Here is a 16,507-nt window from a genome sequence, read left to right on the forward strand (position 1 = left end):
TACCAATTAAACACTGACTCTGAGAATTATCTCCCCCTGCTCGATGTAATGATCTCTGACAGTTAATTTATTTCAAGAGCTATACCTTCGATTCAGAGTTTTTTTTTTTTTGGATCACTTTTTTGGATCACTTTGCGAGTTCCCTCGATACCCAGTTACATTTCTCCAATTTGAGCGTAGGAAGGGATTTTGGGGCATTCCCATGTCCTATTTTTTACCTTCTGTAAGTGGATAAAGGAAAACTTCCACTACAGATGGCATTATTTCTTTAACTCTGAAGGAAGTACATCCTTGTGGCCTCGGAACGAGCGTCTCTCTACTGCACATGCTCAGTGGGTCTCTGAGGTCGTCCATTGCTGCACTGACCAAGCATGCGCAGTGCGTCTTGGTTTACAGTATAAGTCTGTACCTACTGTGTCAGGGTGAGAAACACGCTAACTGTTGTTATTTAGGAGGAAGAGCTGTGTGGATGTGGTGGGCTTCATCTTTTTCCAAACTAGACTGCTGACAGGAGAGAAGCCGCCTGCCTCTGGTTTCCTTTCCGCACTTTCTATCAGTGTTTATTCACACACATTAACCTCTCACCTGGGCAGAGCTCTCACGATCAAGGCAGAAATGTCGGAACAAGATACATATCGGGTGAGTAACTTTTTCAGTGGCAGATTGGGGTGTCTGTCAATTAATTGCATTGTTAACGAATTTAAACAAGCATTTACAATGCAATAGGTCTCGCAATTACATTATTTTGAGCTATTGACATTGTAAATGACATTGTTTTGTAAAACATAAATAAAAGGCATTGTAATTTATAATGCCAATAGCAAAAATGTTTGTAAATGCGAAACCTATTGCCTTTAATTCACACTAGTATGAGCTATTGGCATTGTAAATGGTAATGGCTATTAATGTGATTGTTTTTTAACAACATAAATATAATGCATTTCCAGTGCTAATAGCAATATGACAATTATCAGCCCTACTATGTAGTGTAATTTGGATGACCACTTTTTTCATATTATTAAGGACAATCCCCTTAATAGGTCTTGCATTTGTTAAAGTTAGGGCTGTTGGGGTTCAAAATGGAATTTTTTTTACTTTTGTTTATTTGCAGTTGAGTTGATATTTGCAGAGCGCTATTAGCATTTGTATAAAAAAGCAAAAGTAAAAAATTTAATTTTAACGCCATTTTTTAAAAAAGTGTTGAGCATATCCGCATTAATTTAAATTCCATTCTAGGGTGCTCGAGAGCATTATAGAACAATAAATATAGTAAGGAGTAATGCTAGCTCATAATTTTAACTAACATGCTCAATGTATCAGACATATTGAACTGTTTCTGGAGCCCTAACTGAGCGAGTGTCAGTCAAAAGCTAGACCTGCTTGCTCTAAGGGGGCAGGACCCTCAAAACCGGATCGACATTTTACTCATGATGATTTAGAGAATTGTGGACTCGTTCTGCAAGATTACACACCCCGTGTTTTCCTGCAAAAACAAAACACAAGCATTCCCATCAGTCCTTCTGATGAGCGTCGGCACATTAAATGAAATGAGTTGTTCGAATTGTGAGCAAATAGAAAAGGATCCACAGCAAACTGATAAGAGACTGCCGCACCATAGCTGCCAAGGTTTCAGATTGCTATTTGTGACATTTTCATAATTTCAGTGCAATTATGAGTGACATTTGAACGACTATTAGTGACATTCCCATTGGAGCAACGAGAAGCTCTAAGGAAATTTTAAAACTGCATCAAAGCATCAGAAATGGAAGGGCACTTGGATGGGAATGTGCGAGGCGCTTGGCTTCTAAGCTCGTTATGGCACTGACCCCTGGCATCTCCAGACCTTTCATGAGTTCTGAAGCGCTCCCTCCGCCCTATTATGCTTCTAACTCCTAATGGGACACCCAGGCTGCAGACAAACATATAGAACTCAAGTAGGGGCGTGCTACATGTATGAATATGCTCTGTTTTAGTTACTACAACAACAGAACACTTAAGTCCGTGGCTGCACCAGAAGGATGACGAGACAGAGCAGCCCTGCCAGCCTGCAGATTTGACTAATTATCAATGCCTGCGCTGCGCGCTGTGCCAATGATGACCTGACGAGACAGAGCAGCCCTGCTGCACATAACTGTCAGTCTGAAATGAAATTGCGATTCTCCTATTACCATGATTAGAGAATCTGGATTTAATTAAAGACACGGAGGCTAACATTATGATATTACTTTTAATGCAGTCCAAGCAGCCGCATACATCATAAAGCAAAAAGGTTCCAGAATAGAACATTAAGAAACATATAAAAGGGCATGAGCACATAACAATCAGCCTCTTTTAAATGTGGGTAGAGTAAGATAAGTCCAATAAACTCTAGAGTCCAGAGAAATTCATTCAACCATCACAAAGTGAAGAAAAGGATGAACGATGAATGAACTGTTTTGGAGATCAAAATTATGAAGTTATGAGAGGTTATCTGAAAAAAAGAGAAAGATATAAGTTGTCCAAGAAGGACAAACGCAAAAGTAGGAGGCAAACAATGTGATTAAGCACATGTAAGAGAGAAAATAAGTAAGCATTTATAAAAAAACATCCACTAATCATAAAATATACAATAGATAAAGTACATCAGAGAATGTAATAACAATATATATACTGTATGCCAAATCAACCACCCAAGGGAAAGGGTGGTGGGAGGGATAATGTTAGCCTCCTTGTCTTTAATGAAATCCAGATTCTCTAGTCATGGTAATAGGAGAATCGCAATTTCATTACAAGACCGGAGGCTACCATTATGTATGTCGGTAGCCTCGTAAGGCAACATCAGACATATGTGCGATTGGTTTACAATAATGCTGGGTAAAAGTCCTAGAATTAGACCAATCAGCTGCTCTAAGAATATCATCCAACTTACCACCGGACCAGAAGGATTTACTGGCCATAACACCTCTGATAGAATGCGGTTTGAATATTTTCTGATCGATACCTGCCAAATTCATAATAATTTTAACCCATCTAGCAATAGAAGCAGAGATAATACCTTTGTGAGATTTAACAGAGATAAGTAACTGATTCACACCGGAAGGGTGAAGAGCATTCATTCTGCAGTCATATTCTTTCATACAGTCTACAAAGCAAAGTTTTTTGCATAGATCAAAACGTGGATAAAAAATCGAGTCAGACATGTTCTTGGTTCTTCTATACCACTCGAAATTGACTCCAAACATGTTATAGGATCTATTTGAAATATCAAGAGCTTTAACATCAGAGACCCTACGGCAAGATACTAAACAAAGTAGTGTAGCGAGTTTGATGGAAAGGTTCTTTCTGTTCAAAAAGGGTATTCTCAGGCCAGCTAGAATTAGTTTGACGTCCCAGAGAGATTGATATCTTGGTTTGGGAGGTCTCCTAAGTATAATACTTTTGAGGACTCTACAAATAATGGCAGTTTTACCTACCGTTTTACCATTGACCAGAGCATGACCTGCGGAAATAGCCGATCTGTAGCAATTGATAGATCTATAACTAAGACCCCTTTCGAATTGTTCCACAAGGAAATTAACTATATCAACAATAGGTGCTTCCACGGAATCTAGGTTCCTTTCCAAGCACCAACGTAACCAAACCTTCTAAATGTTGTTCTAGCGGTAGTGTGTACCAGGGGCCCAAGACTCTCCGAGGAGAGTTGAAGCTGTCGACAAAAGTCCTGCGAGATCATTGGATCTCCTGACACTCTCCAGGCAAGAAGGTTCAAATTTCCTGATTGAACTAGAGGGTGAATTTGACCGTCTATGTCTGTAAGAAGATCCGCGAGGTAAGGAATTAGGAAGGGGAGGTCATAAGTCAGCTCCAGGGTAGGTGGGAACCAAGCATGGGATGGCCAAAAGGGAGTCACTAGGACAATGGAAGAGCGTTGATGCCTCACCTTCTGGAGGGCTCTCTGGATCATGGCAAAGGGGGGAAAAGTGTAAGCGTTGATCCCTTCCCAGCATTGGAGAAATGCGTACACCGCTAGAGCACCCGGGTCGGGCATCCAGCTGTAATAATTCTCCAATTGGAATGTCAGTCTGCTCGCAAAGAGATCTATTTGGAAAGTACCCAAAACATTGTTGAGGGAATTGAACACAGAGGTGTTGAGCTTCCAGTCGCTGTGATCTAAGAGGAACCTCGAGTTCCAGTGCGCACAAAGGTTTGATATTCCTGGGAGATATTCTGTTCTTAGAGAGATCTTGTGTTCTAGACAGCACATCTAAAGTTTTTTGGCTAAGTTGGAGAGGTCTGCCGACTTGGTACCTCCCAGACGGTTTATGTAGGCAACAGCGGACATGTTGTCCATTTTTAGAATAACTGATCTGCCCTAAAGAGAATGCTTGAAACTTATTAGTGCATAAAGACCGGCAGTCAGTTCCATATGGTGAGAAGATTCTTCTTGAGACCAAACCCCTCCTGTGTTCTGATCTAGGAGACAGGCACCCCAGCCATGAAGGCTTGCATCTGATTCTAAGACAAAGTGTGGTGCTGAACCAAAGATTGCTCTGCCGTTCCAAGCGTCCAAATTCTCTAACCACCAGGTCAGTTCCAATTTGCGTTTTTGGTTCAGGGAAATAAGATCTCCGTACCAGAGGCCTGATCTCAGAGCCCTCACTTTTATCCTTTGAAGGGCTCGGTAATTTAGGGGGCCCGGAAAGATAGCTTGGATAGAAGAGGAAAGGAGACGAGAAGCCTGGCTAGTTCCAAATTCTGTTGTTTCAGAACGTGTCTTATCTCCTTGATTTTGGATATTTTCTTTGATGGAAGAAAGAGGAGGAAATTCGAGGTGTCCACAGTGAAACCCAATAATTCCATAGTTCTGTAGGGAGATAGTATCGATTACTCTTCGTTTATGTATAAATCCCAGGTTCTCTAAGAGGTCTATTACAGTCTTCAGGTCTTGAATGATTTTAGAATGATCCTGAGACAGGATAAGGATATCGTCTAGGTGTATGATGAGACGAATACCCTTTTCTAATAATGAGGAGGCGACTGATCTCATCACTTTGGTGAAACACCAAGGGGCTGAGTAAAGGCCAAAAGGAAGTGCTTGGAATTGAAAGAGATGATTTTTCCAAATAAACTGAAGGAAGGGTAGATGAACCTTGGCCATAGGAATTGTAAAATAGGCATCTTTTAGGTCTAATTTGACCAGCCAGTCCCCTTCTAATAATAAGTCTCTCAGAAGATGGATGCCCTCCATCTTGAAGTGTCTGTAAACAAGGTATTTGTTGAGTTCCCTTAAGTTTATGATGGGTCTCCAACCTTTGTCCTTTTCCTCTACGAGGAAGAGTGTGCTTACAAACCTTAACATGTCCATAGGGACTTCCAAAATTGCACCTTTTAGAAGTATTAAGGAAATCTCCTCCTCTATTATTTTTTCTTGAGCTATAGTGAGGGGAATCTCCCTGGGAAAGGAACTTTGTATCGGAATTTCTATAAAGTCTATCATAAACCCGTTCACAGTATTCAGAACCTATGGGTCTTGAGTAATTAGCTTCCAGTTCTGAGAAAAAAATGTTTGTCTGCCTCCCACCTTTGGGGGAAAAGAAGGGGGGTGGGAAAAAATTGCTGGGTCTGAAATAAATGATATCTTGCAGTGCATCAGAGTGCACTCTGCGCCGTGTGACAAGTTACAACAACAATAGAACACCTAAGTCAGTGGCTGCACCAGAAGGATGACGAGACAGAGCAGCCCTGCCAACATGCAGATTTGACAAATTTTCAATGCGTGCGCTGCGCGCTGTGCCAATGAAAACCTGACGAGACAGAGCAGTCCTGCTGCAGATAACTGTCAGTCTGAATTGAAATCAGATAAACATCAGAAGGATGACGAGACAGGGCAGCCCTGCTGCAGGTAACTGTCCGGCTGAATTGAAATCAGATAACCATCAGAAGGATGACGAGACAGAGCAGCCCTGCTGCAGATAACTGTCCGTCTGAATTGAAATCAGATAACCATCAGAAGGATGACGAGACAGAGCAGCCCTGCTGCAGATAACTCAGTCTGAATTGAAATCAGATAAACATCAGAAGGATGATGAGACAGAGCAGCCCTGCTGCAGATAACTGTCAGTCTGAATTGAAATCAGATAAACATCAGAAGTATGACGAGACAGAGCAGCCCTGCCTGCAGATTTGCTGTGTCTGAAATAGATGATATCTTGCAGTGCGTTAGAGTGCGCTCTGCCCAGTGTGACAAGTTACAACAACAACAGAACGCTCAAGTCAGTGGCTGCACCAGAAGGACGACGAGACAGAGCAGCCCTGCCAGCATGCAGATTTGAATAATTATCAGTGCGCGCGCTGTGCCAATGAAAACCTGATGAGACAGAGCACTCCTGCTGCAGATAACTATCAGTCTGAATTGAAATCAGATAAACATCAGAAGGATGACGAGATGGAGCAGCCCTGCCTGCAGATTTGCTGTCTCTGAAATAGATATCTTGCAGTGCGTCATAGTGCGCTCTGTGCAGTGTGACAAGTTACAACAACAACAGAACACTTAAGTCAGTGACTGCACCAGAAGGATGATGAGACAGAGCAGCCCTGCCATCCGGCAGATTTTACTAATTTTCAGTGCGTGCACTCCGCACTATGCCAATGAAAACCTGACGAGACAGAGCAGCTCTGCCTGCAGATTTGCTGTGTCTGAAATCGATGTAAGCTTGAAGTGTGTCAGAGTGCGCTCTGCGCAGTGTGACAACTTACAACAACAACAGGACACTAAAGTCAGTGGCTGCACCAGAAGGATGATGAGACAGAGCAGCCCTGCCAGCATGCAGATTTGACTAATTATCAGTGCGTGCACTCCGCACTGTGCCAATGATAACCTGACGAGACAGAGCAGCCCTGCTGCACATAACTGTTAGTCTGAAATGAAATCAGATAAACATCAGAAGAATGACGTGACAGAGCAGCCCTGCCTGCAGATTTGCTGTGTCTGAAATAGATGTAAGCTTGAAGTGTGTCAGAGTGCGCTCTGCGCAGTGTGACAACTTACAACAACAACAGGACACTAAAGTCAGTGGCTGCACCAGAAGGATGACGAGACAGAGCAGCCCTGCCAGCATGCAGATTTGACTAATTATCAGTGCGTGCACTCCGCACTGTGCCAATGATAACCTGACGAGACAGAGCAGCCCTGCTGCACATAACTGTTAGTCTGAAATGAAATCAGATAAACATCAGAAGAATGACGTGACAGAGCAGCCCTGCTGCAGGTAACTGTCCGTCTGAATTGAAATCAGATAACCATCAGAAGGATGACGAGACAGAGCAGCCCTGCTGCAGATAACTGTCAGTCTGAATTGAAATCAGATAAACATCAGAAGGATGACGAGACGGAGCAGCCCTGCCTGCAGATTTGCTGTGTCTGAAATAGATGATATCTTGCAGTGTGTTAGAGTGCGTTCTGCCCAGTGTGACAAGTTACAACAACAACAGAACACTTAAGTCAGTGGCTGCACCAGAAGGATGACGAGACAGAGCAGCCCTGCCAGCATGCAGATTTGACTAATTATCAGTGCGTGCACTCCGCGCTGTGCCAATGAAAACCTGACGAGACAGAGCAGCCCTGCTGCAGATAACTGTCAGTCTGAATTGAAATCAGATAAATATCAGAAGGATGACGAGACAGAGCAGCCCTGCCTGCAGGTTTGCTGTGTATGAAATAGATGATTTCTTGCAGTGCGTCAGAATGCGCTCCGCGCTGTGGGACAAGTTACAACAACAACATAACACTTAAGTCAGTGGCTGCACCAGAAGGATGACGAGACAGAGCAGCCCTGCCAGCATGCAGATTTGACTAATTATCAGTGAGTGCGCTCTGCGCTGTGCCAATGATAACTTGATGAGACAGAGCAGCCCTGCTGCAGATAACTGTCGGTTTGAATTGAAATCAGATAAACATCAGAAGGATGACGAGATAGAGCAGCCCTGCTGCAGATAACTGTCAGTCTAAATTGAAATCAGATAAACATCAGAAGGATGACGAGACTGAGCAGCCCTGCCTTCAGATTTGCTGTGTCTGAAATAGATGATATCTTGCAGTGCGTCAGAGTGTGCTCCATGCAGTGTGACAAGTTACAACAATTGAACACTTAAGTCAGTGTCTGCACCAGAAGGATGACGAGACAGAGCAGCCCTGCCAGCGTGCAGATTTGACTAATTATCAGTGCGTGCACTCCGCACTGTGCCAATGATAACCTGACAAGACAGAGCAGCCCTGCTGCACATAACTGTTAGTCTGAAATGAAATCAGATAAACATCAGAAGAACGAGACAGAGCAGCCCTGCTGCAGATAACTGTCAGTCTGAATTGAAATCAGATAAACTTCAGAAGGATGACGAGATGGAGCAGCCCTGCCTGCAGATTTGCTGTGTCTGAAATAGATGATATCTTGCAGTGCGTTAGAGTGCGCTCTGCCCAGTGTGACAAGTTACAACAACAACAGGACACTTAAGTCAGTGGCTGCACCAGAAGGATGACGAGACAGAGCAGCCCTGCCAGCATGCAGATTTGACTAATTATCAATGCGTGCGCTGCGCGCTGTGCCAATGAAAACCTGACGAGACAGAGCAGCCCTGCTGCAGGTAACTGTCCGTCTGAATTGAAATCAGATAACCATCAGAAGGATGACGAGACAGAGCAGCCCTGCTGCAGATAACTGTCAGTCTGAATTGAAATCAGATAAACATCAGAAGGATGACGAGACGGAGCAGCCCTGCCTGCAGATTTGCTGTGTCTGAAATAGATGATATCTTGCAGTGCGTTAGAGTGCGCTCTGCCCAGTGTGACAAGTTACAACAACAACAGAACACTCAAGTCAGTGGCTGCACCAGAAGGATGACGAGACAGAGCATCCCTGCCAGCATGCAGATTTGACTAATTATCAATGCGTGCGCTGCGCGCTGTGCCAATGAAAACCTGACGAGACAGAGCAGCCCTGCTGCAGGTAACTGTCCGGCTGAATTGAAATCAGATAACCATCAGAAGGATGACGAGACAGAGCAGCCCTGCTGCAGATAACTGTCAGTCTGAATTGAAATCAGATAAACATCAGAAGGATGACGAGACGGAGCAGCCCTGCCTGCAGATTTGCTGTGTCTGAAATAGATGATATCTTGCAGTGCGTTAGAGTGCGCTCTGCCCAGTGTGACAAGTTACAACAACAACAGAACACTCAAGTCAGTGGCTGCACCAGAAGGACGACGAGACAGAGCAGCCCTGCCAGCATGCAGATTCTGCGCTGTGCTAATAAAAACCTGATGAGACAGAATAGTCCTGCTGCAGATAACTATCAGTCTGAATTGAAATCAGATAAACATCAGAAGGATGACGAGATGGAGCAGCCCTGCCTGCAGATTTGCTGTGTCTGAAATAGATGATATCTTGCAGTGCGTTAGAGTGCGCTCTGCCCAGTGTGACAAGTTACAACAACAACAGAACACTCAAGTCAGTGGCTGCACCAGAAGGACGACGAGACAGAGCAGCCCTGCCAGCATGCAGATTCTGCGCTGTGCTAATAAAAACCTGATGAGACAGAATAGTCCTGCTGCAGATAACTATCAGTCTGAATTGAAATCAGATAAACATCAGAAGGATGACGAGATGGAGCAGCCCTGCCTGCAGATTTGCTGTGTCTGAAATAGATGATATCTTGCAGTGCGTTAGAGTGCGCTCTGCCCAGTGTGACAAGTTACAAAAACAACAGAACACTTAAGTCAGTGGCTGCACCAGAAGGATGACGAAACAGAGCAGCCCTGCCAGCATGCAGATTTGAATAATTATCAGTGCGTGCACTCCGCGCTGTGCCAATGAAAACCTGATGAGACAGAGCAGCCCTGCTGCAGGTAACTGTCCGTCTGAATTGAAATCAGATAACCATCAGAAGGATGACGAGACAGAGCAGCCCTGCCTGCAGGTTTGCTGTGTCTGAAATAGATGATATCTTGCAGTGTGTTAGAGTGCGTTCTGCCCAGAGTGACAAGTTACAACAACAACAGAACACTTAGGTCAGTGGCTGCACCAGAAGGATGACGAGACAGAGCAGCCCTGCCAGCATGCAGATTTGACTAATTTTCAATGAGTGCGCTGCGCGCTATGCCAATGAAAACCTGACGAGACAGAGCAGCTCTGCCTGCAGATTTGCTGTGTCTGAAATACATGAAAGCTTGAAGTGTGTCAGAGTGCGCTCTGCGCAGTGTGACAAGTTACAACAACAACAGGACACTAAAGTCAGTGGCTGCACCAGAAGGATGACGAGACAGAGCAGCCCTGCCAGCATGCAGATTTGACTAATTATCAGTGCGTGCACTCCGCACTGTGCCAATGATAACCTGACGAGACAGAGCAGCCCTGCTGCACATAACTGTTAGTCTGAAATGAAATCAGATAAACATCAGAAGAATGACGTGACAGAGCAGCCCTGCTGCAGGTAACTGTCCGTCTGAATTGAAATCAGATAACCATCAGAAGGATGACGAGACAGAGCAGCCCTGCTGCAGATAGCTGTCAGTCTGAATTGAAATCAGATAAACATCAGAAGGATGATGAGACAGAGCAGCCCTGCCTGCAGATTTGCTGTGTCTGAAATAGATGATATCTTGCAGTGTGTTAGAGTGCGTTCTGCCCAGTGTGACAAGTTACAACAACAACAGAACACTTAAGTCAGTGGCTGCACCAGAAGAATGACGAGACAGAGCAGCCCTGCCAGCATGCAGATTTGACTAATTATCAGTGCGTGCACTCCGCGCTGTGCCAATGAAAACCTGACGAGACAGAGCAGCCCTGCTGCAGATAACTGTCAGTCTGAATTGAAATCAGATAAACATCAGAAGGATGACGAGACAGAGCAGCCCTGCCTGCAGGTTTGCTGTGTATGAAATAGATGATTTCTTGCAGTGCGTCAGAATGCGCTCCGCGCTGTGGGACAAGTTACAACAACAACATAACACTTAAGTCAGTGACTGCACCAGAAGGACGACGAGACAGAGCAGCCCTGCCATCCTGCAGATTTTACTAATTATCAGTGAGTGCGCTCTGCGCTGTGCCAATGATAACTTGATGAGACAGAGCAGCCCTGCTGCAGATAACTGTCGGTTTGAATTGAAATCAGATAAACATCAGAAGGATGACGAGATAGAGCAGCCCTGCTGCAGATAACTGTCAGTCTAAATTGAAATCAGATAAACATCAGAAGGATGACGAGACTGAGCAGCCCTGCCTTCAAATTTGCTGTGTCTGAAATAGATGATATCTTGCAGTGCGTCAGAGTTTGCTCCATGCAGTGTGACAAGTTACAACAATTGAACACTTAAGTCAGTGTCTGCACCAGAAGGATGACGAGACAGAGCAGCCCTGCCAGCGTGCAGATTTGACTAATTATCAGTGCGTGCTCTCTGCGCTGTACCAATGATAACCTGATGAGACAGAGCAGCCCTGCTGCAGATAACTGTCAGTCTGAATTGAAATCAGATAAACATCAGAAGGATGACGAGACAGAGCAGCCCTGCCTGCAGATTTGCTGTGTCTGAAATAGATGATATCTTAAAGTGCGTCAGAGTGCTCTCCGCGCTGTGTGACAAGTTACAACGACAACAGAACACTTAAGTCAGTGGACTGCCCGGGCCACAGAGATGACCTTACTGGCTCTGAAAGAAAGACCCATTGCCTGAGCCTGGTTGTCAGTATGACCCATAAGTGAGTAATTCTTTCCATATCAGCTCCCGCCTTAATTTGCTGTCTCTGCTGAAGGATGTTAGTGACATTTCCACTTATAGCCGCTTAAATGGTGAGGGAGAAAAATAAATGACTGAAATGCTGCTCTTTTTTATGATCTCCTGTCAGCGCTTGCGACAGTACGGCTGGGTTTGTTTTATGACACGCACCGCGGCAGTGTGCAGAATAAATGTTCCTACAAAATAGCAAAGGGTGCCCAGATTCCAAACAGCCTCCTTTGTGAGGGGACAACATGGCAGCGCTGCCCGAGTGCCAGGTTTGGCAAGCACGGTGCAGAAGCACCCGGGGGTTATGCGGGTTTTAATTACTGTAATAGGATGCACGCCATGTGATCTTGGAGCTCCGACTCCAGTGTTCACCAAACAAAGACACCAAAGGGAGAATTGTGTGAAAAACAGATGGCCCCTGCGCATGCAGACTCAGAACGAAACGAAGTAACCTGAGACTGCTAATTATAACCAGATGGCCCGGACAAAGATAAGAAATTGCTTTGCGACAGACGCAAAGCAGGCAAGCCAGTCCGGGTGGGCCGGCACAACATGCAAAAGGGAGGCAACCCAAACATCTAATTTCCAATGGCAGGCCACCGTTTACCATAAACGGTGACGCCAGCTAATGGAACTAAGGGGCGGGGCTTAGAGCCCTTTTCTCTATCTCCACATTTACAATAAATCTCGCCGAGTGAGCTGCGCAAGTGCGCAGCAACGCTAAGCTAGACCTAAAAACAATGAACATGTTGTAATTAGAAAATGTTTTTCACCAAAATTTACTTCAACGGTTAATTCCTCTGTCTTCTATTAAAACTGTGGCTTAACAGGAATGAGGAAATCTGTAACGTAGGACACACCTGAATTAAGGCCCACGTTACAAAGTCTTTTTTTCCATTTTATTCAGTCTGATTTTTATACAAATTAAAGATAATGTTGTTTTGCTGACGCCGTTGAGGAAGGCACCTTACAATAATGCCCACACCAGTAAAAACTGCAAGAATATATTGGTAGTGTTGGAAATGACAATTTCAAGATTCAAAATTGACAAGGAACTCTGTTTAGGGCGAATCCAAACCTCCTTCTCGAATTTCATTGTTCCCCGGCTTGGGCGATGTGTAAAAAGAACAATACACTCTATGGAATTCCACGGAGTTACATAAAAACTTTGCGAGATTCTGCGAGCAGGCGGAATTCGGCACGTCTGTTAGGTCCTTCTTGTTGTGGCACCTTGGAGTTGACAGGTTGATGAAACGTGGGGACAGTGTCAGTTGGTGGTTGGGGCTTTTGTCTTCATTGGAGTTGGCTGTGCCGACTCGTCCTGTCATCTACACACTTAATAAAGGACCTTGTTACTAACCCAACCGTGTCCTTGTAGTGGCAATGAGTTGACCAGGAAAGGACGAGTCCCCCGCACGTTGTTTCTTGTTCTCCAGACATCCTTATCTCCAATCTCTGTGTCTGCGTCTTCATCGAGGACCGTTGGTGAGCGGTGAGCATCCCCAACCATGTACCGGCCTATGGAAATACTTTTTGAGGCTACAGCTGTGAGCTTTCATTTTTGTGTACTTTCGCAAATCATGTGTGGATCTGGGCACGGGGAGCTGCCTCGAGCCGGCCTCCACGCATGCCTGTCTCCACTGCTCTCTTCGTCTATGCTGCTGGCTGATGTCACCCTCCCTAAGCCTCATTACTCTACGTGCAGCCATTGTGTTGGTTACTAGCCTGGAAACCCGGTCTGTGTCCCTAGCAACCAGTGTTTGCTCACGCTGATGCACTCAGCGTTCACGAGTGCTACGCGCCGAAGATTGTTCACGCTGATGCACTCAGCTGTTAATGAGTGCAGCGTACAGTGTCAATCCTTATCAGTGATATGCACAGCTGTGCCTGTATTGTTCCATAAGGGAGTTGTTCAGGCCGAATCATTCAGCGGTTCACGAGTGCTGCGTACAGGGTAAATGTATTCGCTGATGCGCACAATTGTGTTCATCTCAACTCCTTATCCTACATGCTTATGTACTCAGTTTTTACATGTGTTTTGCACAGAGAAGATTTCTGCGCTGATGCACACAGCTTATCTCACGTTAATGCACTTAGTTCTACACAGAATATGAGCATACTGTTCAGGTTCTTCCATCACTAACGCCTACAGTCTCTGACGTTACAACACAGTTTTCATTGTTGCCTTCTTCAGAACAGTACTTTTTGCCACATTTTTCGCTCATCTTCAGTGTTCAGTTTTCCTTTTCAATATGCAGCACTCACTGGTTCCTCCACCTACCTTCCCTCCTAGTCCTACCAACCCCGTATCTGATTGGGAGCAATGGAAGGAAGCCTTTGAGGCATATTTGGATGCATTAGAAGGTGATTCTTTTACACATAAAAAGAAATTTGCCATCTTTCGTCATTGACTAGGTTCAAAAGGGCACAAAATCCTCAAGCACATTCCTTCTGACCCTATTTTGGCTAGGGAAGGTGAAGGACAGGGGGATAGTGTTATTGATGAGTACGCCAAGGCCTTAAAAGCGCTGGATTTGAGATGTAAAGTAAGGAAGAATGTTGTAATAGAAAGACAGACATTTTATAGAACAGTTCAATTTTCAGGTGAATCAACTGCTAGCTATGTTGGGGCATTGAGAATTTTGGCAGTTTCATGTGAATACAGGGACTTTGAGGATGAAATAATTTGTTATCAACTGGTAGAGAAAACTAACAACAAGAAAATCCAAAAGACCTTACTATCTAAACCTAATCTTACGTTGGAGAAGGCTGTAGAAATAGCTTCTAGGATAGAGAGTACCACATCCTTCATGAATCAATTGACTGTGACAGATGAGACATCTCACTCTTCTAATGTTTTTATTGGTGAAATCCATGTACACTTAGACTAAGATCAAGGAAGTTCCCGTAAATACGTCTGACCCTCGTAAAACTTCGGACAAGTCATTCAAAAGATTTCCATTCAGACAATTAGAGTGTTACCGTTATGTCAGTCCTTCTCATTTAGGAAATGCTATTGTTTGTCCTGCCAAGAACCGTACATGCGTTAAGTGTATGCGTAAAGGTAATTTTGCCAAAGTTTATAGATCTTCCAATAGGGTTCAACAAAAGAAAAAAAAATATGGAGTGAGTTCTAGTAAGGGTGATGAAAAAGAACATTATACCAGTGAAGATGACAAAGTGCTCATGGTCAAGGATGTTGCTGCTGACGTTTCTGTCTGTCGCATTGGTTTGAATGATTTTGTAAGACCGTTTTGCTTGGTGAGAATCAATAACCTTGATTTGAAGGTAATTGCGAACTCTGGTTCACCTTATACCTTGTTGAGTGAGAAAGTGTGGCACAACCATTTTAAAAGTACACTGTTTGAGTTCTTCACAAGCCCTTGGTGCAGTTATTTACTACTAAAGGCATGGAAACATCAGAGAATATGGACACTGATCTGATGTGTGCTGTTGAACAGAGATGTGATGGTGCCATACTGGAAAGCGTGTGGGTCACTCATTGGGATGCTGATGAACAAATCACTGAGGTGAAAAATGGAATTTGTCAAGCTTGGTCTCAGTGGAAGTCTGATGGGGTAAAAAGTGATGTCTACAAACATGTCTTTGAGCAGGTGTCCATCATCAACGATCTCCTTTACCGGTTCAGTGTGTTGGTCGTTCCTGAGGGTAGGAGGAACAGAATCCTGGTTCTGTCCCATGAGGGGCACATTGGTATGTGTGCCATGAAGAGAAGGATCAGGGAATGCTTTTGGTGGCCAGGGTTGGACAGGAGTGTTGAGCATTTTGTTAGAGATTGTGTCAGATGTGCTGGCAGTGACAAGTGTCAGTTAGCGTTCCCAGTCCTGTTGAGGCCATTGAGGTTCCCGATAAGCCATGGGGGAAATTAGTCTGTGACGTCATTGGTCCCATGGTTATTTTTGGAGGGTTGCTGAAATATGGTATTGTTGTTGTGGATTTTCATAGCCGTTGGCCGGATATTAAGTTTGTTAAATCTCCCATTACTTCCCAATACTTCCAACGTCATCGAATTTTTGGAATCCATTTTTCTTAGGGAAGGCATTCCTGATTAAATGTTATCAGATAGTGGTTGTCAATTCACATCCACTCAATTTTCAGATTTTTTAAAACTTTTTTAGGCAAGACCTCCTTGTACCATCCAAGATGAAATGGCCTGGTAGAACATTTTAACAGGGTTATCAAAGACAACATACAGTTAGCCAGCCTAGTGGTTTGAATTGTAAGGAAGGGTTACCAAGTTGTTGTGGGCGGTTCGCACCACCCCCAATGTGGACACTGATTTATCTCCTTTTGCTTAACTAAGGGGCAGGTTACCTGCGTCTAAGATAACAAGACAGTGGATGGGGTCTTCCACTGTTTCCAAGCATAAATGAGAAGATGTGGGCAGGAAAAGACCGCAAGCTTAGAATAAGTTTGTGAGTGTTCCGGGAAGAGAGTCCAAGGTAGTTATTGGTGATTTTGTCAAAGTCAAAATACCCAGGTTCATCGCCATGAAGGATTCCAAGTTTTCTTCTCCACAAAAGGTTGCGGATGTGAGGAAGAATGTAGTAGGATTACAAAATGGAAAATGATAGAATAAGGATAAAATTCCCATTGCAAATGATGTTGACAGGAACAAGGCTGATTCATGTGCTGGAAGAGGGAACGATGGGGGAGGAGGAGAGTGTCCACCAGGATAAGGTTTACATCTTCGAAGCTGCGTGATTTATTTATTTTTTTAAACAATTTTTTT

At 44.2% G+C, this 16,507-nt stretch overlaps 1 protein-coding gene across 2 annotated transcripts in view; it reads left to right on the forward strand.

Moving 5' to 3' along the window:
• The first annotated feature begins 371 nt into the window (after window positions 1-371).
• The window catches only part of LOC144818759 (uncharacterized), a 206,210-nt gene continuing 190,074 nt past the window's right edge, over window positions 372-16,507 (forward strand). For both annotated transcript variants that reach the window (XM_078676480.1, XM_078676479.1), the window contains exon 1: window positions 372-639. In XM_078676480.1, coding sequence (XP_078532606.1) covers window positions 616-639 — 24 coding nt within the window. In that variant the 5' untranslated portion in view covers window positions 372-615. The remainder of the gene's footprint in view (window positions 640-16,507) is intronic.

The sequence above is a fragment of the Lissotriton helveticus genome, chromosome 2_1 (genome assembly GCF_964261635.1).
Source record: "Lissotriton helveticus chromosome 2_1, aLisHel1.1, whole genome shotgun sequence".
NCBI lineage: Eukaryota > Metazoa > Chordata > Amphibia > Caudata > Salamandridae > Lissotriton > Lissotriton helveticus.